This window comes from Polyodon spathula, chromosome 5, assembly GCF_017654505.1.
Source record: "Polyodon spathula isolate WHYD16114869_AA chromosome 5, ASM1765450v1, whole genome shotgun sequence".
NCBI lineage: Eukaryota > Metazoa > Chordata > Actinopteri > Acipenseriformes > Polyodontidae > Polyodon > Polyodon spathula.
In genome coordinates, this window is record NC_054538.1 from 73,460,733 (window position 1) to 73,488,375 (window position 27,643).

Consider the following 27,643-nt stretch of genomic DNA (forward strand, 5'->3'; position numbering starts at 1 on the left):
AAAACATTAGGTGTGCCAAAATCATCTGTTTGGTACATCATTAAGAAGAAAGCAAGCACTGATGAACTCAGTAATGGCAACCGTCCCAGTAACAGTCCAACAGATCAGGAACACTCTCCAGGAGGTAGGCATAGATGTGTCAAAGACTACCATATGCAGAAAAGTACACCAGCAGAACTTGAGGGTTACACCATAAGATACAAACCACTAGTAAGCCTCAAGAACAGAACAGCCAGGTTACAGTTTGCAAAAAAGTACCTAAAAGAGCCTGTAGAGTTCTGGGACAAAGTCTTATGGGTAGATGAGACAAAGATTAACCTGTACTAGAGTGATGGAAAGAAGCATCTCGTCTGCTCAGATACAACCAAATCCCTCCAAACTCATGGACGGCGCTTCATCATGCAGCAGGACAATGACCCCAAACACACTGCCATAGTAACCAAAGAGTTTTTCAGGGCCAAAAAGTGGAAAATTCTTGACTGGCCAAGTCAATCACCCGATCTGAATCCAATTGAGCATGCATTTCACATGCTGAAGACCAGACTAAAGGCAAAAAGCCCCCGAAACAAGCAGGAACTGAAGATTGCTGCAGAACAGGCCTGGCAGAACACCACCAGGGAAGATGCCCAGCGTCTGGTGATGTCTATGGGTCACAGATTTCAGGCAATCATTGCATGCAAAGGATATACGACCAAGTACTAAACATGACTAATTTATTGTACATAATATTAATCTGTCCAAATACTTTTGGTACCCTAAAATGGGGGGCTTTGTACAAAACGTGCTGTAATTTCTAAATGGTACCCTCCTATTAACCCCCTAGTCACTGTATCATTTCAAATCCAAAGTGCTGGAATACAGAGCCAAAACAACAAAAAATGTGTCAAATAGTTTTAGAGTTCACTGTAAAAGGCAAGATAATCTCAAAACACTTGAGAAAAGGAAATTTTAGTACAGCACAGCAAACTTCCCTCTTTGCAGCTATTAAGACTTCTCTGCCAGTCCCTGTGAATTTGGCGACAATCTTAACAATTTGGTCCACCTCTCTAAGATCACATTACTCACTTATTTGGTGGCCTCCCAAGAAGGATGCCACTGTATATAACTATACCGCACTGAAATCGGATGTAAGTATGTGCACCTACTCCGAAAACTGCATACCAAAACAAAGTAAATCCTTGATATCTCAATAAGCATCAACCAATATGTAATTGTATATATAAATATATAAAACTAGTAACAACTGTATGATCCAATTGAAACACACACACATATATAATTTTTTTTAAGGGACAAGACATTAACCCTAGTATAAATAAATTCTGTTACAGTATTTCAATGACTATGACAAAGCCTTGCATACATTTTTGTTTGCACTGCCCTGGTTGTGACCCAAGACAGTGATGAGGTAACTAACCTTAACCGCAGACACACACACAGACATGAAAATAGTGTGAGCATCCTCAAAAAATAAAAGCTCAAGTCAAAGAATTCAAAGAGAAAGGAAGTACAATATACTGGAAACACAATGACCTACCTTTAACTGTCTGCCATCTGATAATTTCACTTGTCTTAACATTTAAAATTTTAGAAATATAAAAATCAATTGTAACAAAAGTAACAGAAAACACACATTTCAGTTTAAAAAGTCTTTCCATTTTATTTGCAACTATTTAAATACAAAGAATATATAATGATATATTTCCCATTTACAATGACGATTTTCTTGTAAACAAAATTGGCAGATACTGTAATATTGGGCAATTATTCATTTTTGGCCTGCAATATTAAAAGACAGGATGCAGCTGATTTGTTGAAGGTACTGTGGTGTATTTTAACACCCAGCATGTTAACTAATGCTGCATCTTGCAGATCAGTAATACTTACAATACTTTCCCCCAACAAGGTCTATTTCTAGGTGTAAATTATATTTTGCAACACATAGTATATGGTAGAGTTTGGTTTTTGCCCTACAAAATTAACTTAAATGAACAGTACAATATTTATACCGATTTCAGATACAACACTAGTAATGCAAAATTTTGAAAGAGTTTTCCACCCTTTTTACAGTTAATCTCCATAAGGAACAAACAGACCCGTCTGCAAGACTTCTGCAATAGCTACTTAACAAGCGAGAAAGACCTTTGAAAAAAGTCATTAAAAAAAACCCCAAAAACCCCATCCTTTTTTGTATATAAAGATCAGATGTGAAAGAAAGTCTAGTCTTCTGGAATCTGAAATTATTTTTTTTGCTGTATATATAAATCACAAGGAACCACAAGAATCAGCTTGTCACAGCTAGCGAGTCTTGCTTTCAACCAGGGAACTTTTAATTTGCTGACATTTACATTACAGACAGAACTTCAATATTGCCTTAAATCAACTGATGCATATTTTTCCCCCCCGTGGCTTAAATCGGTTACAGTTGTATTTAACACCAGCCCTAGAACTATTAGTATCTGAAAGCTATTAGAGCAGATGAGTTTTAAAAAGTTAATAAATGGTCCCACATTCTTTTCCACAGGAATTCCCCAAAACACATCCACACCAGTGTTTGTGCCACTATATATCCTCCAATACATAATTTATTAATTGTATCCTTACCCTACAAAAATATAACTTGAATTGGATGATAATGTGTTCCGTGTGTGTATGTGTTTATGTATATATGTGTGCATGTATATATTATATATATATATATATTCTGCAGTGGTGGAATACATGATTGGAAAGGATAGCATGCTTTTTTTATTATAACCCTGCTTTTGCCTGATACTATCCCACTTTAAAAGAACCAAAAAAAAACCCAACTAATTTCAGTCATGTAAAACAATACACTTGGTAGATGAATTTTAAAGAATTATAGGTCACTGCTTTCTGGCACATCTGAAAAGGGTTCCCACTATAGTGCCTCCAAAGTTCAAACGTACAGTATATCTAAACTATTAAATCCTGAAAACTTAATTTACTTGGATTTGAAAAGCCTTTTGAAAAATAATACAAGGATCTCCAAAGTCCTTAAAGGGCTCATTTCCACCTCAATAAAGGAAAGGGAAAAAGTGAAATGGACAATATCCGTGGACAGCACTACTGATATTCCAAACACTCTAAGCCACCTGGAATGTACCTACTACATTATGCAATCATGCTAACCAATGAAAATAAGGTATCTGCAACAATGCATTTTTTCATAAATGCTTGTTGATTATATTGAGCTATAATCCCATGCATATAGTAAAAGTGCTAGTCTAGCTTTATTGCTTTTGTGAAACACATTACCAAATTTCTTAAGCCAACTAACTAGAACTTCTTTTCACATTTGGAAAAGACTGAATACATTTGAAAAATGCTTTCAAAATGGATTTTGGACACTTACTAAAATGTAATTCAATAGCAGACTCATGATGCTTAATTGAGTGTTTTATGTTGTAAGATTTCAAATTAAGCATGAATACTAGACCACCTAAATATAAGGCTGAACTTTATGCCTATTAAATTCAAATTTCAATTTTGCAATACATAAAGGGTTCCAAACTTTTGTAATGAAATGAACAACATTGCCCTTTACAAATCACACTATTTTATAACTGTAGTTCTAACAATTAGGTGTTATATGAACTCAATAACTTACTGTGAAAACATTTAAATCCCTGTGGAGATACCTTGCACAGTCCCACGTACTACTAAATGAAGATATGTGACGGACATCAACATGGCAAATATGTAACCTGTTTTATGGGAAGGAAAGGAACATCTTGAGTGGCCGATCTGTCAAACTATAGTATTCATGGTTACAACATCGGCACAAACTAACACATCAAATTATATTTCAAATCAGTGCTGCTGTAAAAAGGCAATACAAAAAGAAAGAGAGCACACGCAGAAGACCCTTATTTTCCATTTTTAGAAAAGATCGCCATTACCCAAATGTTTGTGACTCACTGTACATCCAACCAAAATATACAATACTAAAAAAACATGGAGACCCCTACCAAGGGCAATTCTTATTTATTTCTATTTTCCTTTAAGAAAAGTAGCTTTACCATCACTTCCAATTAAATTACCAATAACACAGTCATTGTAGTCACAAGTATCTATTTAATGCACGCTATGGGCATCTTTCTAGGCACAGCCAGAAGGGGAGTTGTCAGAATCTCCCACATGAGATGCAATCAGAATTTGTACACACACAAAACCTACAGCTTAAATGTCAGACCTCACTATGACGTTGGGGTGCCATTTATATTTATAAAAAAATAAAAAAAGGGAGGACAGAGAAATATAATGGCAGGTGTCGGAACTGTGTGCAACAACATTGTTTAGTTTTTTTTAAAAATCAGAGACAGTAGTCCATTACAATCGTTCTGTTTAATCGTTGTCTTCCTCTTCCTCCTCACTCTCCTCGATGCCGTCGCTGTCCTCCTGGTCCTCCTCTTCCTCTTCGGTCTCTGGGATGTCCCATTGGGGATGGTTGTCCAGCATCTGCTTTGCCTCGTGGACCTCCAGCTAGTAAACAGAACAAGAGACGTTCAAAAGGTCAGACTGGAGATGTAAGCAATGGTTATTCATGAGGAATAAATCATAGTCTGGTTCTTGCTATTTATAGGCAATGGAGTCTTCAGCCTTTATTTTCCCATCTGATCAAATCACATGTAAAAAATGCAGTACATGGGCAATTTGCTGAACCTCTCAAACTAATTGTGCTCCCTGCCACGAGACTACCTTAATAAAAGAGAACACAGATTAGGAGCCAAAAACTGAACACTCAATGAATTTGAGCAACATCTTACCTTCAATGGCTTTATCTGATCCAATCCCATGAATGAGTCACTTCTTAGAATCACAGAGTACTGATAATTTCCAGGTTTTGACGGTGCAGGGAATTTAAGTTCAACCTTAAAAGAAAATAAAAATAAATAAATTAAAAAAAAATAAAAATAAAAATAATAATAATAATAATAATAATAATAATAATAATAATAATAATAATAATAATAATAAATAATAATAAGTTGAGGTTATGCAACCTGTTAAATCATTTAGTCATTCAAATTCACCCTTTCTTTATGAGTGCTCATAGTTTCAAAATATTTGTTTGAATTAAATCCAAAATTACTTGTTTGTCTACTGGTACTGTATTATAGCCAATGTACACTAAAGAAAGATTTTATAAACAGTTTGGTATTCAAATCTAAGCTTTGGTCTATTAGAACACAAATTTCAAGAATGTTACATAAAGAAATAACAATTTTAATGTAATTACTAAAAATGGTGATTGATTTCTCATGCATGATTTAAAACAATACATTTTACAAAAAAAAAAAAATCACAAGAATTTAACATTACATCCAGACAGCTCTAAGCCCCTGCACTGTTCTAACACTTCAGAATTCAAATCATCAAGTCATCTCAGTCAAGGTGGTTTTCCTTTAAGAGGGTCTGAAACAGCTATGCTACGGTTGCCTAGCAACTAATTGTGGCGCCGGCATCTGACAGGGGAGGGTGGTCTGGCAGTGCGAGTCAGCCTTTCAAACATCATTTTATAGATCGATTTAAAATGTAATCAGAAACAATGATAGAACGACAACCATGTCCTGTTTATAACAGGGTCCTGGAGGCAAAACAAATAATGAATGTTATATAAAAGGCCATGTAGGAAAGGTACTGTAAGCTGTGGTATCAACATACCAGTGAAACTTAATGTATAGCACCAAAACACAAAGGGCAGCAAATAATAAATACATAGGGTATACTGTCAAGAATGCATGGGCTGAAGTGGAAGATGCCAGTCGATAACAACTGCACTGGTAGAGTCCGATATGCACATCCACCTGCTGGTATTGATACAGGTACGATCACAAAGCTCATATTTGAATATCTTGCCATGAATACTTTGTATGTTACTGCTTCCCAAATGCCCTAATTACATTGTAATCACCTTGCTTACTGAACAGAAGATATTCCTGGTTCAAACACTAACTGAACTGCTCCTTACGTTTAAAATATATGCAATGGAGGAACAAGCTCAGTGGAAGACAAGTAAAATACGAGATCTCACTTACCTCTTCTGTGTCCTTAAGTGTACAGACATGGTAGGGCATAGATACTAAAGTCTGTTCTTTCCTGTCTGCAATGTAAAGCCACCACCATTCCTGCTTTTCCTGTAGAAGTGGAGGGAATTAAAAAAATAATAAAAACAACAAGGTATTCTGGGCAGACTAGTCAAATTCTTGTAAATTCTAAAATGACCAAAGAACTAACAAAAAAAAAGAAAAAAACTAAACATACCTCAGGGAAACACAAGCTATAAACAGGATGTGTGATCTTTGATTTAGTCTCTAAAAGGGCCTTTTCTCTTCGTTGGATACTTTGCTGTAGTGCTTTCCACTCCTGTAGGAGAAAAACTAAAATGAATATCAAAATGTACTGTGCCTATAGAAAGTCTACACCCCTTTTTAAAAATGTCTCATTTTGTTGCCTTATAGCCTGGAATTAAATGGGGGGGGGGGGGGGGGGGGGGGGGGGGGAATTATCTACACATCCTATCCCATAACTTCCAAGTGAAAAAAATAAAAACTGTAATAACTTAGATAAGTGTCCACTCTCCTTGCAATAGTAATCCTAAATTAGCTCAGGTGTAACCAATCGCCTTCAAAATCACACGCCAAGTTAGGTGGCCTCCACTTTCAGTGGTTGCTGCTGGGTAGTGCATTTCAAAGCAAAGAGCCCCAAAGGTGCTTTCAATAGAACTCCGGGACAAAAGTTGTTGCAAGGCATGGTCAAGACTATTATTAATTTGTGGGAAGGTGTATGGCACCATCAAAACCCTGCCTAGATCAGGCTGTCCCTCCAAACTGGATGACTGTGCAAGGAGGAGACTGATCAAAGAGGCTACCAAGAGGCCAATGGCAACTTTGCAAGAGCTACAGGCTTTTATGGGCAAGACTGGTTCAAGTGTGTATGTGATATCACAATATCCCAAGCACTCCACAAATCTGGCCTGTATGGTAGGGAGGCAAGAAGGAAGCCATTACTCAAGAAAACCCACCTTGAATCTCGTTTGAAGTATTCAAAAAAAAAAAAAAAAAAAACACAACTCAGGAGATTCTGTAGCCATGGGGCAAAAAGTTTTGTTGTCTGACTAAACTAAAATGGAACTTTTTGGCCTAAATGCAAAACGTTATGTTTGGCGCAAACCCAACAAAGCGCATCACCCAAAAGAACACCATCCCTACTGGGAAGCATGGTGGTGGCAGCATCATGTTATGGGGATGTTTCTCATTGGTAGGGACTGGGGCACTTGTCAGGATAGAAGGGAGCAAAGTACAGAGAAGTCCTTGAGGGAAAACCTACCCTCTGCAAGAAAGCTGAAACTGGGACGGAAGTTCACCTTTCAGCATGACAACGACCCAAAGCACACAGCCAAAGCTACACTCGAGTAGCTAAGGATAAAAAAGGTAAATGTCCTTGAGTGGCCCAGTCAGAGCCCTGACCTAAAACCAATCGAAAATCTGTGGCATGACTTGAAGATTGCTGACCATCAACACTCCAGGGAACTTGACAGAGCTTGAACAGTTTTGTAAAGAAGAATGGTCAAATATTGCCAAATCTAGCTGTGCAAAGTTGGTAGAGACCTATCTCAAAAGACTCACAGTTGTAATTGCTGCCAAAGGTGCTTCCACCAAGTATTAACTCAGGGGGGTGGAGACTTATCCAGTTATGATCTTTCAGTTTTGTACTTTTTTTTTTACAATAAAACCTTTTCCCCCCCTTAAGTGTGGAGTATGGTGTGTAGACAAGTGGATCCTCATTTAAATGCATGAAACTGAGGCACTGACACAACAAAATGTGAAAAAAGTTAACGGGGGTGTAGACTTTCTATAAGCACTGTACAAGCTAGCCAAGATTCTCTCTCAGCAGGATTCCTTTGCTTTGAACCAAAAACCCACTGGATGGAATGACCTGAACAAGCATTACTCAAATTAAAATAGGTAACAGGACACAGAAAATTTAATCAGTAATGCATGAGTAGACATAACGACCTCCGTTCACATAATAACAGAAAGACTGGGGCAGCTGTTCAAGGTAACTGCATGGAGGCAAGGCGACATACAAAATGTCCACAAACTGCATTTATAAAAAGGTGGAATTCTTTACCAGACAACATCACCTGTGATCAGCAATTATAAATATACTATTTTATTGAATTGGCACTTTAGTATGTTACCAACTGTGGTATATTAGTAGATGTTGGCAATTATTCTACTACGATTATTAAAATCATGGGCAGCAGAGTAATTATTATTATGGTGTTAAGAATTTTAACAGTTTGCTTATTTCCTTCCTTTCTATACACCTGCCCAGGGGCTGCCAATTAAAACAAGCTCATAGCTAAATCTGGGTGCAATACATCTTATGACATGTCATACATGTTAACTGTACATTGTCTCTGTCAAACACACACACATTTATTTTTCTATCTATCTTTTTTCTTGGACAGTCTCTGAATTGACAGAATGTCTTACTTTACTCATCCTGCTCAACACACTTGGTGCAGGTAAATTATGACACATTAGACATTTCTTTTGAAAGGGGCTTGCTGAGAAAATTGGACGACTGTTGTACCTTCAGAGAGGTTTCAACATTAAAAAAACTGAAATGAAATGAAGGGGCGTGAGCAAAAGCTAATTTACAGAAGTTAAATTGACTTAGTTGTTCCATCTCAAAACACTTCATGTAAAATGCAGCAGTCAAGCACTACAAGCAGCATTTCACAAGCACAACACACACACAAAAAAAGCAAGATAGTTTTTTGCCATGAATGGGAATTATATGTTTGGTCTATATTTTGTCATGTACATGTTTTTACCTGGACCGCAAGGGGCCAGAATATTGTAAAATACAAATGTTGCTTGATCTTTAGAAGCTGAAGTTGAAGCCTCACCTCTTCATCATCCCCACCCATTTCGTCTGGTTCAGTGTCGCTCTGTTTGTCACTCTCATCATCTCTCTCACTCGGAGAGTCTTTGTTGGTCTCCCCCTCCTCTGAATCACTACCCTTGTCCGTAATCTCCTCCTCTTCCTCCTTAGTCGAAGGTACAACCTCCTGCCAGAGAAAGCGACAATCAGGACAAAAATAAAATACAAAAATCCAACCAGGCGCATTTCCTAAACATTGTAAGCAAATCATGTACTTCCATCTTTGTTTTATTCTTCAGGGAGCAAATCCTAGTGTTGGCTTGAAAATCACATTGCTACTCAGGTTTTGTTCTTCAACTCTCTCCTTTTCCTTTCACATTATACTAAATTGTACAATATTAACATCTCAAAGTTCAGAAAATTAATATCCATTATACTGTGCCAAACACCAAGTTTGAAATGGTTTCTTAATTCTACCCTCTTGGTAACTGCAGCAGCCATCTGAGTCGCAACCAGCTGTCTGAACTGTCCACTAGCACCCTGTAAAGGCTACTCAATTCTTAACTACTAGTATTACTGTTCTCACCTTGCAAATCGTTACAGTAAAACCTTGGACACAAACTTTTATGTTAACCTGTTATGCTCCTCTGTCCTGTTGTCAAAGAGGAACTGTGCTAACCAGCTCTTCATCTGGTGTTCGCAGTACAGTAGACGCATTTATTGCAAATAGAGGCGTCAATGTTGTTAGACTGGTAACATACAACTTATACTGAATGTATGTGTGACAGAGAGCAAATTAATCCTAGTCAACAATTTCCCTCCCAACCTGTGATGGCATGGTATAACAGGAACATGTGCCCCCGGACTAGATGGTTTGGCAGTTAGTTCCAGGGTCACTCTGAAGTTGGCCATCCAGAAAGGGAGCGGAGTCACAATACCAGAAGTCATCGCCTTAATGCAGTAGGTGAAGCGTCAGTCATGGATTGGAAGATTGCTAACTTGCTAACAAAGGGGGCGTGACTGAGGGTATACCAGGGGATGTGGCGATACAATCTGTTCCTTGTGCTATGGTTACGAACAGACCTACGAGGAAAAAAGTGTACTAACGCGAGTGTTTGTTTGGTCAAATCTAGTAATTGTTTTGTGTGTCATTATTAGATGGCTAAACTACCCGGGAGATGTTGCTAGAAGCCAGTTTCCAAACCGGGACTTCACTTCTCCACTGTGCACAATAACTGTATTTCACCACCTACACTAAGAGCACTCACTCTGGACTCTGTGACCATGTTTCGTTTGTGTGTGTTATATCCGTGTCTTATTATTTAGGAACTGAACCCCATTGTTGAATGGTGCAATACACATTGGTGTGTAGAGCATGTTCTTATTATTTAAGAGTTGCAGGCACGCGACCCAGCCAAATAAAGAGCTGTTTTCACTGTGAACTCTTGTCTATCATTACTGCATAGTGCAAACCACTTTGCCACAGTATGTTCCTAGAAATTAAAGGGTTAAGACTTCTTTATATTCTGGAGGACCCCAGTTCTAATCTCCCACTCAGCCACTGACTTACTGTGACTCTAACCAAGTCACTTAACCTTGTTGTGTTCTATCCTTCGGATGAGGACGTAAAACCGAAGTCCTGTTGCAAGTGACACTGCAGCAGTTGTTAATGCATAGTTCACCCCCTAGGGTCTCTGCAAGTCGCTTTGGATAAAAGCATCTGCTAAATGACTAATTAATAATAATATTCTGGCAAACCCCCTTACAACCGGTTGGAAAAGCACATCTTACATTGCCAGCGACTGTCCCATTCGCTTGTTTCTGCTTGTCCTGTTTCTGTGGCTGAGAAGGGGTCTTCTTCTTAGACAATTTCTTTTTCTTTGACTTTGATGTCTTCTTGGCAGCTTTGTTCTTATTCTGCCATACCTTGCTTTTGTTTTTGCCAACATCTCCTTGCTGAAACATAAATATTGGTCACAGAAAAATGCAGCCAAGAGTGTCATACTATAAGAAAAAACAAAAAGGTATTTTGCAAGCAGTGAGAGAATATCTAAAATGTAATTATGAATACTTTAGGAGAGCATGGCACAATGTCTATCACAGCGTTTTCAGGATGACGTAGGCTACTATATTTTTCGGGAATAAACAATTAAACTGCTGTATGGTAGACTGTTTTGAAATTAATTCAGGGGAATAAAGTAAAAATGCTTTCTTATTCCTGGGATATCTTCCTACTTTAAATAACGCATTACATAAAATGGCTTTTATTACCTTTTGCAAATGAACAAATATCTAAATCTTGAACAAATATTCAAACATGAAAATTCCATGTTCGTCTCAGCACTGATTTGCTTTTTGTATATTCAAGCACCATGGTAAAGAAACAAAGAAGCAAAAAATTATTTAGTATTTGTAATTTTAATAGCCTTTGAAATACAGCGCAGGCTTATTTGAAAGAATATTTGTAAATTCTGTATTTTCCTGTTAGAACACATGCTTAGATGGTGAGCTGTGGTTGCTCCGTTCCCTTCCGTTGTGCTACATATCTTTAAAAAATACTAGTCAATCCTATTTTTTTTTTTAAATTATTCGCACCATTGCTACCTAGTGTTGCCACTCATGACGCCTGGAGTATGAAAAGTTCTTATTAAAAGTATAGGCTCTATAATTGTGTTGCAGTGCTAAGATTTAGACAGCATATTCTAGTGTTGTTTTTAATATCATAGACTATGCACTAGAAAGTCTAATTTTGGTACAGCAAATCTAAAAACACTGACATACTATGTGTATAATTCATTTATATTTCTTCAAGGTAGTACTGTTATGAAATGTTCTGAAGAATTACTAAAGGCATATACCGTGGCCAGTATATGAAGTTATTGTTGATGTGCAAAAATATCCTGCAATTAAAAAAATAAATCAGTAATGTTGTACAGCTATTTAAAATCAATGATAGGTTGAATGATCAGGTTTGTTATGTGTATTAATCAATTATTTTCTATTAAAGTTTTAACCCATAACAAGTAATTTGCACAATACAAAAGGAATGCCTACCCCCTCTTCTGTATTAGGATCTTCTGGTACACACACTTGTTCCTGCTCCTTCTCAAAGAAATCCTTTAAAATAAGAAGTGGAGAAAAATTTCTCTTCATCATAATAGCTCTCTACTGTACTCTGAACATGGTGTGGCCTGCTGTACAATAGTTCAAGGGGATTTCTATTGTAAAATTGCCAGGGAAACAGATCAACGTTTTTAGAGTTGAAAGCTGTAGTTCTCCACTGAACTACTTCAATCTCAAGTAATTTCTCATTTCACCCACTAAACCTGGAGTGGAGCGTTTAATGTTCCATTTACTATTTGTACCTGAAGAGTAAACTGAAAGATATCATTACACGTGAAAGCCTCAGGAAACTTGTTGTAAAATGAACATGGTGTTTCAATGAATAATCTAAGTGAGGATCTCTACAAGCAGAGCGATCGATTCTTGTATTTTGGGTACTTGTCAAAAATAAAACAAAAGTTCAAGCCCTAAATATACACAATATAAACTGTTTTAAGCTTTTGGTTATTACAAATATCTTCTTCCAACTTACCAGCATTCTTTTCCTTGTTAGTGTGACAGTGACTGTAACAATGGACCCTGCTGTAATGTCATGGCTGTCCTCATCATCTAGCACTGCAAACAAAAACATAAAAACTCTCAAATTAAAAAGGTTTTCCTCAGCTCGACTTTTGGGTTACAACTGCATTAAGAAATCGTTAATTTTAACGACCTTTGTTTTGTTTAAGAGTTGCCATTTGCTTACACAGGGCTCATCAAATAAAATTTGCACTATCCTTTTAAAGTACTAATGAGAACCATTTCTTGTGATAACTTGCTGTAGTCAAGTAAAGGCAATTCCACAGTAAAATGTTTGTAAATGTTGCAAAATTAAGCTAAAATGTTAACTCGTTTGCAGGCTCCATCGACGAAGTTCGATTGCCCTAGTGGTTTTGGATAGCTGCCATCGGCCGTGTTCGACGCTATAGATCCCTTCTTAGCTACGCAACTCCGACATTCTGGAATTAAACTACCTGAAACTTCACATAGCGACAGTCCCCTTTGGGAACCTGCCAGACTTATTTCCTTTCTTAAACAGCTTGATTGACAGGCTATTTTTAAAACAAATTGCTTGCAGTTATGTTCCCAATTTAATTTTTTACTAATGGCCTGCTGCGAGTATACCAGATATTTTATCGCTCAAACCGATTGGATCTAGTCCTGTTTGTGGATAAAGATAGAATGCCGACACATTTTTATTTACTACAATTATTTGCTAAGCTTATTTATGACTGTAAGGACTTCTCTCTCTCAAAGGAGATACCTTGAAGTTTTATATCGACTGTAATGTGGGGAAAACTTCCAAGAACTGCCATAACTTCATCATATTTCTCCTCCCCAAGGAAGCGCAGCATACTCCTTCGGTCAGAGTCTTTCAAACTAACCAAGTCCACGATGCTTCTAACTTTGTACTGTGGGGGAAGAAAACACAAAAATAAAGGTAGACTAGTTTGTTAAAAACACTTCAACATTTTTACAGGTTATGGTCATAGTACCAAGGATTTCTCTATTTAAAATATTTTAATCATATGCATTTAACCCTTTGCAGTCCTATGTCGGACCAGGTCCGACATTACAATTTTCCCTTTCCAGTCCGAAGACGTCAAGCACACGTCATCAAAAAGATGTCAAGCACAAGAAAAGCCAAGTAAACACTTAAATGGCCGACAGCAGCCGAAAAAAAAAAAGAGGCGGATCTGCACCACAGAGATAACACAGACATAAGCAAACAAGACAGCTGCTTCCGCATTCAGCGCTCAAAGAATATCACAGACAATTGCAGAGCTTGAGATGTTATAGTAATATGGATCGCACTATTGAGGAGTTTGGTGATAAAACGAGTGATCAGGAGAGGATTTATCAGTATGCACGACTATGAAGAGGTATGTGAAACACAGCAAACAAGGGGAGGGGCTTGGCTGGAGATGCAGTACGGAGTGTCCTTTTGCTCTGCAATGCCTTTTAACCTGTTTTACTGTGAAAAAAAAGTTTAAAAACAGCACGCCTGACATGTGCTCAATAAATGGACCGCTAAGGGTTAAGAAACTGTTTATAAGTAACCAAATCGCCATCTCTCATTAAAAAACACAGATCTGAGGTCATTTGATTAAATAAGAAATGGGAATAAAATGAAATTATCGCTTGTTTACTTTTTTAGATACGCAGTATCTCAGATGCTCCTCTTCAAAGTGGGGGAGCTGCAGCAATGGAGATTTGGACTCTTGTAGACCCTGCACGATCATCTGGGAAAGTTTCATACAGTTCTCAATGGAAACCAAGCGAGGGGCATGAAATCCTACATTACATAAAAAATAATCAATTAAAACAAACATTCTAAATATTGCACAGGTTTTTTATGATGGCTCTAGTTAACGCAATCAATACAAGATTGGTTATAAATTTACTATGCAATGAGATTGTGGAATAAACATTTCCTACAGAACAATAAAATCTTGGGAGGCATGAAATGAATGCCAAATTTCTGCCAAAAAAAAGTGGATGGCATATTTCAAATCAGTAGTTTTTCTACTGACTTTATAATAACCAATTACCATATAACAGCAAATACGATATAAAATAAATTTTTCCAAGGTGTAGAAAAATAGGACACTTAAGCCTTTTGAATACAAGATGCTTAATGTTTTATTTAAATGCAAGACAATATCCCCTCTTCTAGGGTTCAAATAAACAATTAAAGAATACACTGATCCACATGCAAGCTGAAACAAATATGCACTGGTAAATAAATCTTAAGTCAGTCTTGCAAAGACCCCTTTCTGTGTTCCTTGTCTAGCTGCAGGTAACATGTTTCAAATGCTGGTTTCTTCATTTCAGTTGCATGTTTGTTATTTTCTTCTGTGTGCAACAATACCACATTTAGGTTTTAAAGATGAAGGATCAATCCTTACCCCCACGGCTATTTGCCATCATAGTAAGCTGACAGCCGACGTTAACCATTTCTTGCAGCAGTGCAGGGCTCTTTCTTACAACAAACCGTTGATCTACACACCAGAAAAGGTACGAATATTAAAACATCACAGGTTTTATTATTGAAATCTGTGTCTCATTACACCCCACTCAAAGGGTGAAAACAGAAAAAAACAGCCAACAATGGGACTTGTATATGTTGCTTGAACTCATCGCTGGTGGCTATCTACTGAATTCCTGTTTCAACGCTGTATAGATACTATAGAATAAAATAATATTGTCCTGGCATCAGTAAGATTAAGTATATAATAAATGTTCCTGCCTTAAAACAAATTATATAAAAATCACCTGTGCATGCACACACACAATGTGTTATTTTATTCTGCTGTGGACTGCGCAGCTAATGTAGTACTGTAGTTTTAATTAGAAGACCAACGCGCACCGTGACGTCGCTGCTAACTGCTTGTGTTTTCAAATGATCTTCAGATCGGGTTAAGTGAATGTTCCCCACCCCAAGATTTCGGGGGTGTAAACATTTTAATTAACCCCAACCTGATGGAGTCGACCCAATATAAATGGGGCCGTATTTCGGGTTGGGGTCCTAACACACGCACTATCATGAGTTTTACAGGAAGAAAGATTGCTAAAAAAAAAAAAGAAGAAAAAAAAGGGAGTTTTGAGAGTGGGACTACCTTCTATTGTGTTCTCAGACACCTCCATTCTGGCAAGATGAGAAAGCATAAGGACTCGGGCCTTCAGACTGTACGGGTAGCAAAATGGAGGCTCCTTCTTCTTGACATTGATATTTCCAAGGTCCCGAATGAGCTGAACGTTCATAAATCAAGAGTTAACATCCATCTGTTGTCAGCTGAAATGTCAAGTTCCCCCAATATAAAACTCTCATACAGTATAAGAATCTAGGTTACCTGAGGAACTTCAGTGTTATCTGTAGGTCTAATTGTTGCCTCCTTGTTACTGCGTGGGTCAAATTCAAAGGCTGCTGTCAGAACCATTCCAAGGCCTGCACAAAAAGATTCAATGTTTCTTAGATGAAAAAAATAGAAACACTATTACAAAAACCCTGATGTCAAATCTAAAAAAAAGGTTAAGCCAGTCTTTTTAATACAGATTTATAAAATGTATTTTATCTGTTTCAAAGTTAATAATCCCACTTTTTTTTTTTTTTTGCAAAGTAATAAATAACATTCACAGCCATGTGTGAGAACAGCTTTCTCAAATGATTATTTGAGCACTTATGTATTCATTCTTGGCTGCCCAGTGCAATATATATCTTCTGCCTTCTTTGCAATCACATTTCAGCTTGTAATCATATTAGAAAGGGATACTTACGTTTCATGTTCATGTTTGGAGTTTTATACATAAAGTGCATGAAGAGCTGTGTTGTGTTGATAAGAATCTGGTCTCCACTGTAGCGTATTGACCGATACCACCACGTACCCTAGAACAAGTGGGGAAAATTTTTTTAAAGTGCTGTAACAGCCATCAAACAGTCACCCAATGGATGTTTTCAATTAAGCTTAAAAAAAAAAAAAGAGGATCTAAAATACTGCCACTGAATTAAATTGCACACTAAAAATGGTTATGAAAATAAAATATCCAACACAATGCAAAACCCCCAGGGAGGTTCCTATTTAAAATGACGGGGGCAATTAAGTAATCTATACATTTAAATTGTATCAGTACTTACCACGACAACAGGTAGGATAACCATAAAAGCTAGTCCGTACACAAGCAAGACCTGAGAAAAAGGGGGAATATAACATTTATTTCTACAACACCTTTGAAAAAATGTCATACTGCATGTTTTGTGAACTTAGAAAAGGAAATTCCTCCTTTTTTAAAAACTTACCAGCATGGAGTTTTTCTGGTCCACAATCCAAGCAGGTAAAGCAATACCAAAACTTGTAGCTAGGGAATTAAAAATAGAATGCGATTTAAAACACAAAGTCATTGTATACTGTTTATTAAAAAAAAGAGAAGCTGTTCTGTAAATTAAAAGTATCTGTCATACACTTTCACTGGAATTTCAGCACAGGTGAACCAAACTTTACAAAGGATCTCATTCACAGAAATGCACAACATGCACTGAATGACTTACACCGAGAACAGAAGTAGAACATAACTGACCTAGTAAAGACTAAATATTGCTATGATGATACCCCTGTACACAGAATGCAAGACAGATCTGTATCACAATTTACCTTGCGGACCATCTGGGTTGCCGTACATTTGCCAGTTGTTCCGAGACTCTTCATTTGTTAAACTGTTAAATACAAATCTTTGATTAGAATAGATACAGGAGTCACAAATAATTAAATGCAAACTTGGGAACTTTGTGAAAAGGAATAAGTTTCTTTATATGTCTTTTTTAATTGAGGTCTACTTATAACATTTATCCCATGACATACAACTACAGGGCACGAAATAACTAATAGCACCGGCAGCAATTGCCGCAATGCCTCTCAAACTGAGAAAAAAAAAAAACACTTATGGCAAAAGTTGCCTGTAAGCCCGCCTGTCATTGCCGCCGGTGTCCCTCAGTACCAGCACATCTGATCTACATCTCATCCACAAACATGCTCCGTGTCAGCTGGCCCGTTCTGCCACAACTCAATTTAATTCTGTCTACTCTCGTCCTGCGAGAAAATGACTTATCATAATGTACTAGTGTTGCCATACTTTTTACTGTGAACCTCCCAGCACTTAGCCACAAGAAAGACATACTGCATCATTGGTTAATGAAGAGCAAAACAAGGGTGAGACGCTGTAGACTGACCTCCATATGACCGTGCTTCCAGGAATTTTCAATCACACATGTTCACTGGCAGCGTAACTGTGTGATTTTCCATCTATGAGCCTCGTGCCAACTCAAAGTTTAAAAAGAAAGAGTTGGCATGGGGCTCAGACAGAGAAGCGGAAGTGAAGTGTTCTAGGACTGACGATGTTCAGGTAGAAAATGGGTGCACAACAATTCATTCCCCGAAAATAATAATATGAACTTACAGTTGTCAAGTACAGTAATGAAGAAAGGACAAGATCAGACAGAATGAAATTGAATTGTGACAGAACGGGCAAAATTGCAATACTTTAAAATGAAATGGTGCAACACACATTCCAACTCCTTTCATGTCATATATATTATATAGTACTGTGCAAAAGTTTTAGGCAGGTGTGAAAAATGCTGTAAAGTAAGAATGCTTTCAAAAATAGACATGTTAATAGTTTATATATATCAATTAACAAAATGCAAAGTGAGTGAACAGAAGAAAAATCTACACAAAATCAATATTTGGTGTGACCACCCTTTGCCTTCAAAGCAGCATCAATTCTTCTAGGTACACTTGCACACAGTTTTTGAAGGAACTCGGCAGGTAGGTTGGCCCAAATATCTTGGAGAACTAACCACAGTTCTTCTGTGGATTTAGGCAGCCTCAGTTGCTTCTCTCTCCATGTAATCCCAGACAGACTCGATGTTGAGATCAGGGCTCTGTGGGGGCCATACCCTCACTTCCAGGACTCCTTGTTCTTCTTTACGCTGAAGATAGTTCTTAATGACTTTCGCTGTATGTTTGGGGTCGTTGTCATGCTGCAGAATAAATTTGGGGTCAATCAGATGCCTCCCTGATGGTACTGCATGATGGATAAGTAGCTGCCTGTACTTCTCAGCACTGAGGAGACCATTAATTCTGACCAAATCCCCAACTCCATTTGCAGCCCCAAACTTGAAAGGAACCTCCACCATGCTTCACTGTTGCCTGCAGACACTCATTCGTGTACCGCTCTCCAGCCCTTCAGCGAACAAACTGCCTTCTGCTACAGCCAGATTTTCCAAATTTTGACTCATCAGTCCAGATCACCTGCTGCCATTTTTCTGCACCCCAGTTCCTGTGTTTTCGTGCATAGTTGAGTCGCTTGGCCTTGTTTCCACATCGGAGGTATGGCTTTTTGGCCGCAAGTCTTCCACGAAGGCCACTTTTGACCAGACTTCTCCGGATAGTAGATGGGTGTACCAGGGTCTCACTGTTTTCTGCCAATTCTGAGCTGATGGCACCCCTGTCTGCCTTGAAATTTCTGCCTGGGAGAGACCTTGCTGATGCAGTATAACTACCTTTTGTCTTGTTGCTGTGCTCAGTCTTGCCATAGTGTATGACTTGACAGTAAACTGTCTTCAGCAACCTCACCTTGTTAGCCGAGTTTGGCTGTTTCTCACCCAGTTTTATTCCTCCTACACAGCTGTTTCTGTTTCAGTTAATGATTGTGTTTCAACCTACATTTTGAATTGATTATCATTAGCACCTGTTTCGTATAATTGTTTAATCATACGCCTGACTATATGCCTACAAAATCCCTGACTTTGTGCAAGTGTACCTAGAAGAACTGATGCTGTTTTGAAGGCAAAGGGTGGTCACACTAAATATGGATTTGATTTAGATTTTTCTTCTGTTCACTCACTTTGCATTTAGTTAATTGATAAATATAATCTATTAACATATCTATTTTTGAAAGCATTCTTACTTTACAGCATTTTTTCACACCTGCCTAAAACTTTTGCACAGTAGCGTGTATGTGTGTATATAAAACTGATTTTTCCCCAAATTGTAAAAGCTCCACCTAAAGGAACAGGAACTTTGCTTAAACGAACATCTTTTTGGCACCGATAGCGATTCGTTCACAACTGATGCAGTACTGTTTTGTAACCTGATAACTCAAACTTAAATTTAAAGGGTTTATTCAATCTTCTCAAATGTGACATCATCGCAAGAGTGTCTGGAGACACACTGGTTGGTTTATTCAATCTATCCAGAGCTGTCGTCATATCATTGCCTTGTTTTGTATTTCTATTTTCAGGTGCACTTCATCGCTACAAAATGGCATGTAAAAAAAGGGTGAAACACACCTCTGTTACAAAAAGTTGGAAATTGTTTAAGATCCTGAAAAAAACAACAGAATCAGACAAGTCACTGAGCAATTTGGTGTTTTCCGTTCTAGTGAGTTTCTTCATCATTCTGTTAAATAATTGCACATGTCTCAAATATTGCTCCTGTACAGGTATTAATTAATCTAGAGCTGCTGCTGCATTAAACGTGTGTAGAGGTATGTTGCGTTAATTTCATTTGACAAGTAGTTTATTAATGTTAGTTTGTCTGTTACTTTATTGTTATAGTTTATTAACATACACTTGCCTATTGCTTTTCTCTTCCTTCTGTTGTTCATTTCACATTGATGCATGTGCGTTATGACAAGTAATAAACATGTATTTATCGATTCATATTGTGTCTGGATGTCAACTCCGTTTTAGAGAACGCTTTGCTTCATTCCCGTGGGGCGTTCTCTTAGCCGGAGACTACTGTACTGCAAATATTTAAATCCATTTAGAAAACATTAAACCAAATATTACATGTAATATAAAATAGAATTGACTCCTTATTTGACTACAGCTCAAACTGCAGGAGGTAATCAATCCAAATCATGCATACATTTGTAACAATATAAAAAATTTGGCAGACACCAAAAACCAATATTGCCTTCACACCACTCGCTATCCATAATCTAATTCAATCTGTGCGATTTCGTACTTGCATGCTTTTTTTTTTTTTTTTTTTTTTTTTTTTTTTTTTACAGTATATACCCGCTCAATTTGCACAAACCAAAGGAGCAGGCTGTATAAAGAATCTGTCCTACACTAAGTGCATATTTGGAGGGTTGTAAATCTGAATAGGTTAGAAGGTACTTACGCTGCATAAGCTTTAGCAATCCTCATAAACATCACTTCATCTCCTCCCTTATCTGGGTGGAACTTGAGAGACAGCAGTCGGTACTGTCTTTTAATTTCTGAGACAGATGCACCCTACAAGAAAATGTACTGCAGTTGAAAGAGAAGTTCCAGAATATTTCTGTTATGTTAATTGTTAACAGTGATGGATAAGCAGAAAACAAAAGTGGGAAATGGAAATACAGTCAATGCAGACAAAAGTATTGGCACCCTACGTTTACTACATACCATCATTCAAGGACAAGCATTTAGTTATTGTAATCACATTAATAAAACAAAAGAAACACACAATTCTTAATTTGACAAATAATGCATCAAAAAACAAATTCACATCTGAAGTACAAACTGAACATTTAGTGTATTTATTAATTTTTTTCAATTAAAAATCTGATTTTGACCACTGGGACAAACATACAGCCTTAAGGCATTAGACTCATTTATAAAACATTTAATGTGATTGCAACTCAAATTCTTATCATTCCCAGCTTTGACTTCTGAGCGTTTAACCATATACTCTGTCTATGCAAGAAAGACAGGCTGTGAATGTACTTCCACAGAACATCAAAAATGGCTTACCGGGTCTAAGCCTAGGACCTCGTAGGGGTTGTATTCTTGATATTCTCTGTCTATTTTTGAAACTTTGTAGGCGAGGAACAAAAATACTGCCCACCCTATAAGTAGGGCAACTTTCCTGGAATAAAAAAAAAAAGATAAAATGTTTAACAAATGTTGAACAAGCATGTTGAACAAATGTAGCAAAATTGTGTTAAACTGCTCTTCCAACTATAAATGGCTAAAAGTTACACTGAAAAGGGGAACGTGGGAGTTCAGTGATCTTTATGCTTTCAGTAACAAAATGGCTTGTGATGGATTAATAAAAACATTTAATGAATTGTAAAATAGTTACACAAATAAAAGATGATATCGGTCTGTGAGAATTCTGGTTGATGGTGTCAGGAATGGTAGTAGGCTTCCTTGAAGCTCACATACTGCCAGTTTGCATCTTTGTCCATCAGTGTAGTGAATGGTAAGAATCCAATGGCATATTCAGAAATCGACACTTTGTTTAGATTATGGTATATACTTGCATCAATCGATACACAGGACAGGAAACACAGCTACTGATTGTGTTTTTTTTTTTTTTTTTTTTTTAAGTTTCTTGTTCAGTAGTTTAATAATTGATCTCATTGTTTCCATTTTTTTATTCTGTGAAATAGCCCCCTCAGGCAACATAACGTGGGGTGGAGGGATAACACTTACTTTAGTGTTGGTATAATGCTTTGTTGTGATTTCATCAACCGCAACCGGTACCATAAACATCTCCCATGTACTCTTCTCAAAGCCTTTAATCTGAGTTGCTCTGTTGAAACAAAAAACAAAGCTGAAACTGACAACACCTCTACTTTCTGGTCAAGCATTTCAATGTTTGACTGTGTAGACTCTGCTAATAAATTATATATATATACACACACACAGTGTACAAAACATTAGGAACACCTTCCTAATATTGAGTTGCACCCCCTTTTGCCCTCAGAACAACCTCAATTCAAGGTGCCAAAAGCGTTCCACAGGGATGCTGGCCCATGTTGACTGCAGTGCTTCCCACAATTGTGTCAAGTTGGCTACTCCGAATAGCTCGTTCCATCTCATCCAACAGATGCTCAATTGCTCAGGCCACTGCAGTAAGCTGAATTCACTGTCATGTTCATGGAATCATTCCTGGACAATCCTAGCCTTGTGGCATGGGGCATTATCCTGCTGAAAAAATCCATTAGCAGATGGATACACTACTGCCATGAAGGGATGCACCTGATTAGCAATAATGTTTTAGATATCCTGTGCATTCAAACGTTGCTCCACTTTTATCAAGGGGCCCAATGTGTGCCATGAAAACACACCCCACACCATCACCACCACCAGCCTACAATGTTGACAGTAATTTCATTCCTTAGCCCACTGCAACTGCAGTTTCTTGTATTTTGCTGAAAGAAGTGGAATTCTGTTAGGTCGTCGGCTGCAATACCCCATTCGTGTCAAGGTACGACGAGTTGTGCATTTTTATGGGTCTTTCAGCACCAATGTTGTACTGGACTGTCAGTTAACTAAGTGTAGCCCGTCTGTTGCTCTGCACAATTCGTGTCAGCCTCCTTTGGCCTTTTTCACCAATGACCTGTTTTCGACCACTGCCCTGCCATTGGCTGGATGTCCTTTGGGTGGTGGACCATCCTTGATGCACACGGGAAACTGTTGAGCGTGAAAAACCCAGCAGCGTTGCAGTTCTTGACCCACTCAAACCGGCGCGCCTAGCACCTACTACCATACCCCGTTCAAATGCAAATACACATACACAATCCATGTCTCAATTTTGTCAAAGCTTAAAAATCCTTCTTAACCTGTCTCCCCTTCATCTACACAGATTGAAGTGGATTTAACAGGTTACATCAATAAGGGATCATAGCTTTCACCTGGATTCACCTTGTCAGTCTATTTCATGGAAAGAGCAGGTGTTCCTAATGTTCAGTATACTCAGCGTGTATGTATATTATATATGTCAAAAGCATCCAAACATTTGAAGTTTAATCTCTGAAAGGAAAGTTCAAGAAAGTAAGTTCAATAAACAAACACTATGTACAGGGCAAGGATGACATGGACTTTTGACACAATGTATGTTGTTGAGAACGGAACAAGTTTTAGGAGATATTTTTTTGCCCAACAGCATGCTGACAGGGATGATATTTTATGTACAGTGCTTTTAGAAAGTCTACACCCCCTTTCAAAATGTTCACCTTTTGTTGCCTTATAGCCTGGAATTAATGCATTAATAGTTGTGTGTGTCCCCCCCCCCCCCCCCCCCCCCCCCCATTTACCTACACATCCTACCCCACAACTTCCAAGTGAAAAAAATACTCTAGACATTTGTAGAAAATTAAATAAAAACTGAAATATCTTGGTTGGATAAGTGTCCACCCTCCCTGTAATAGCAATCCTAAATTAGCTCAGGTGTAACCAATCGCCTTCAAAATCACACACCAAGTTAAGTAGCCTCCACCTGTGTTAAATTGTAGTGAGTCACATGATTTGAGGACAAATTCAGCAGTTCCTGTAGGTTCCCTCTGCTGGGTAGTGCATTTCAAAGCAAAGACTCAACCATGAGCACCATGGAAGAACTCTGGGACAAAGTTGTTGAAAAGCACATATCAGGGGAGGGGTATAAAAAAATATCAAAGGCCATGAATATCCATTGGAGCACGGTCAAGACGATTATTAAGACGTGGAAGGTGCATGGCACCACCAAGACCCTGCCTAGATCAGACCATCCCTCCAAACTGGATGACCGAGCAAGAAGGGGACTGATCAGAGAGGCTACCAAGAGGCCAATGGCAACTTTGCAAGAGCTACAGGCTTTTACGGCCATGACTGGTCAAAGTGTGCATGTGACAACAATATACCAATCACTCCACAAATCTGGCCTGTATGGTACGGTGGCAAGAAGGAAGCCATTACTCAAGAAAAGCCACCTTGAATCCTGTTTGAAGTACGCAAAAAAACACTCAGGAGATTTTGTAGCCAGGTGGCAAAATGTTTTATAGTCTGACAAAACTAAAATGGAACTTTTTGGCCTCAATGCAAAGCATTATGTTTGGCACAAACTCAACACAGTGCATCACCCAAAGAACACCATCCCTACTGTGTCCTTGAGTGGCCCAGTCAGAGCCCCGACCTAAATCCAATCGAAATTTTTTGGCATGACTTGAAGACTGCTGTCCATCAACGCTCCCCAAGGAACTTGACAGAGCTAGAACAGTTTTGCAAAGAAGAATGGTCAAATATTGCCAAATCTAGGTGTGCAAAGTTGGTAGAGACCTATCCCAACAGACTCACAGCTTTAATTGTGGAAAAAAATGCATGAAAAAAATGCATGAAAAAAATTTAAATGCATGAAACTCTGCGGCACTGACAGAACAAAACGTGAAAAAAGTTCAAGGGGTTGTAGACTTTCTATAGGCAATGTTTTACGTAGTGAAAAACTGCCTTTGTTGTTTACAAATCTAACTGGTTAAAAGGTCAGCAAGGATAAATGACAGCACAGACATGATTATCGACCCAATAAACATGAAGGTGGATAAAGCATCCGTTGCAAATTATAGTTATAGACACGGCTCAAAACTGCCAAGTAACACACTGGCCATGATGCCACCTATATCTCAGAGCAAACTGGATTTTGTTATATGTGCTACCCAGCTACATATGGTACAGTAAATTGTATTAAGCAGTTTTCATAGTAATACTAAACTTGACTAAAGAGCCTGTAAATTAATTCTGAGTACTGAACTAAATGTTCCACTGTATGATAACAGGGAAGAGAGTCTTTGTAGCAATTCCAGACATACTTTCTCAGTACGCTAAGAGGTAATTTCAGACAAACCTGCAGTTTTTTTGTTTAGTTTTATTGAGCATTTTAAGATTTGTAACAATTTCATAACGGTGTGCCTCACACCATGTTTAACTTTAGAGGACCAATTAATGTTTGCGTTCCTCCGTGTGCTTTTACTTTTCATATCCCTAGTGTAATAAAAAAGTTTCAATGGCCCTCAAGTGAGAAAGAAGTCTTACTACCAAACCATGCCTCTCTTGTATACTGATTACAGTGTCAGACCTGACTTGTTTGGTTTTTAGTTATCTAAAGATAAATTTGGAGCTTTTTCCCTGTGTATTAACCTCCCACGAAATATAACAAGCAGTGCATTTCAAATGATATATTTTATCTACATTCCACACTGTCTATACTCATTAACCCACACATTTTGTAAATTCTGGCAACACCGGAACAACAATGTTCAGGCTTTTTAGTCTACCACCCTCACATTAAGAAACCAGCAAGTTTGTTTTCTGTGTTACTCCAAGTGCATTCCATACTCATTTCTTTACATTTTTTTTTCATAAACAATGTGGCAAGATCTAGATTCCTTGGTAGTGGTCAAACCAATAAAACTCCTTATTGTTGAGGCACTATGGCTAATAACATTAGTTATTCCTTTAATGTTGTGTTTACTTGCCATGCATCTCTGTCCCTTACCCAGACTTCTAAATGTGATGCATGGACAATCTGGATGTTACAAGGTAGGACTGACTTCTTGAAACCAGTGGGATGTGAATATTTAAGCATACAACACATTAACTAACAGCGAGAAGTCAGTCAGCAAAAGGTTTGCCCAGCAGCGTTCTGTGTGACTATCAAAGAAGGAAATATGTAAGCCTGTGGTGCAAAAGACTTCTTGTAACCAATCGATGTAGAAACCAAATTGTCTTTGCCAACTGGCTAACACAGATTGCACTCCAATTAGTTATTGAAAATGATTAGGTTCGAATAAGCAACCTATTAAAATATCAAATGTGTTTGTATTTCAAGGTTTTAGATAAATGTTGGATAGTTGAGTGACAGCAGTAGGGACATCCAAATCAATCTAATTCTACTCTACATAGTCCTTCTGCTTTCACCGTAATGAGTGGACACTCCAAGTGGGTATTGCAAGACATCTTGGGGAGTTTGTTTTCCCAATCTGATAATTTCCAAATAAAAACTTCAGACAACAGATAACCAACCAACCACTTAAATCCACACACAGAAAAATAACCTTGTCCAATGTGTCACCTAATGGTGGCTTTTAAAAACAAAACAAACCAATTAAATACATAAAACAATTGCCAAAAAACAACTGTCAAATATCAATCCCCACATTTTGGCTAAAAACGTGTTGGCAACACATTTCTTGGGGTTGTGGTTCTGTATCGAGGCTATTTAATTCTACACAAGGAACACGTGTATGTATGTATGTATGTATGTATGTGTATATATATATATATATATATATATATATATATATATATATATATATATATATATATATATATACACACACACAGAGAGAGAGAGAGAGAGAGAGAGTTAAGAATCACCACATTATAACAACAACACGATTTAAACTGGCAAGGGGCAGGAAGAATAATTCTATACGTGTGCTTTAGTCACCCTCCATACACTTCTGTGCATCAAGCAGTTCCACCCAGGTAACGCACATTTTGACCATCCTAGCAAAGCGAGTATCAGACTCATTGTTTTTAACCATATCAAAACATAACAACCCAATCCGTTTTACAATCACTGGAGTCAATTATTTAATATTAGCGTCGTTTAAATCATAAAATAAATCAACAGACACTCGTTGTACAGTAAGGATTTAGCTGGGTAGGTACACTTACAAAAAATATCGGCACAAGTAAATATACTGTTAGTTTGGGTTCGTAAAACTAACCTCACTGAAAACACTGTAGCATTTGGTCTTTGTTTCAAAAGAAATGTTTTGAAATGGTTTTGGCGAGACATTTCTTATAAAAACTATCAACTTTCCTAGTACCCTTTCACGTTATCATGTGTAGGACAAGCTGTGTCTAGTATACTGTACTCAGCAAGTTCTACGCCTTTCAATGTTACCATTATTAGTTATTCCCTTCAAATGTCGCCCCACTCTGCTGCGCCGGTACCCGAACAGTACCTCTACACTAAATGAGGGCCAACGTGTTGCTATATTTGCGAATTGCAATCAGGCCTGCCGGCTGCCTAGCAGTAAGAGTGTGCCATATCTCCCCCCGGACACTAGCTTTCCCCATTCCGGGCCTCACCCGCGTTCTGATCCCGGGGCCAGAAGTAATAGGTGGCCGGGATGACGATGAGTCCCACGAAGGACGTGAGGAAGTAGAAGAATGTGTTGCCGCTGTCATCGTACTGAAACTGCTGTCCGGCCATTGCAGAGAAACACGCCGACGCTGCCCTGGTTTTTGGAGTCCAGACTAGCAAAAGCAGAACACACCAGCTGCGCCGCAAGCCGCGCGACACTTCGC

At 38.0% G+C, this 27,643-nt stretch overlaps 1 protein-coding gene across 1 annotated transcript; it reads right to left on the minus strand.

Moving 5' to 3' along the window:
- Positions 1-1,634: 1,634 nt before the first annotated feature.
- Positions 1,635-27,643, minus strand: sec63 (SEC63 homolog, protein translocation regulator). Its single transcript, XM_041251283.1, has 21 exons — positions 27,425-27,643; positions 22,004-22,103; positions 21,320-21,434; positions 20,706-20,818; positions 17,172-17,233; positions 16,820-16,878; positions 16,658-16,708; positions 16,300-16,408; positions 15,876-15,970; positions 15,642-15,774; positions 14,931-15,023; positions 14,172-14,317; positions 13,286-13,433; positions 12,515-12,597; positions 11,974-12,036; positions 10,711-10,875; positions 8,945-9,106; positions 6,289-6,390; positions 6,063-6,161; positions 4,791-4,895; positions 1,635-4,506 (listed from the first exon to the last, which is right to left on the minus strand). Exons 1-21 carry the CDS (start codon positions 27,546-27,548, stop codon positions 4,369-4,371), a joined length of 2,265 nt encoding a protein of 754 aa, XP_041107217.1. The 5' UTR covers positions 27,549-27,643; the 3' UTR covers positions 1,635-4,368.

Coding starts and splice junctions, on each gene's coding strand:
- sec63 (XM_041251283.1), bottom strand. CDS start 27,548: ATGGCCGGACAGCAGTTTCAGTACGATGACAGCGGCAACACATTCTTC. Junction 16,879..17,171: donor CAACCCAGATGGTCCGCAAG/GTAAATTGTGAT, acceptor TTAATTCCCTAG/CTACAAGTTTTGGTATTGCT. Junction 15,775..15,875: donor ATAACACTGAAGTTCCTCAG/GTAACCTAGATT, acceptor ATGAACGTTCAG/CTCATTCGGGACCTTGGAAA.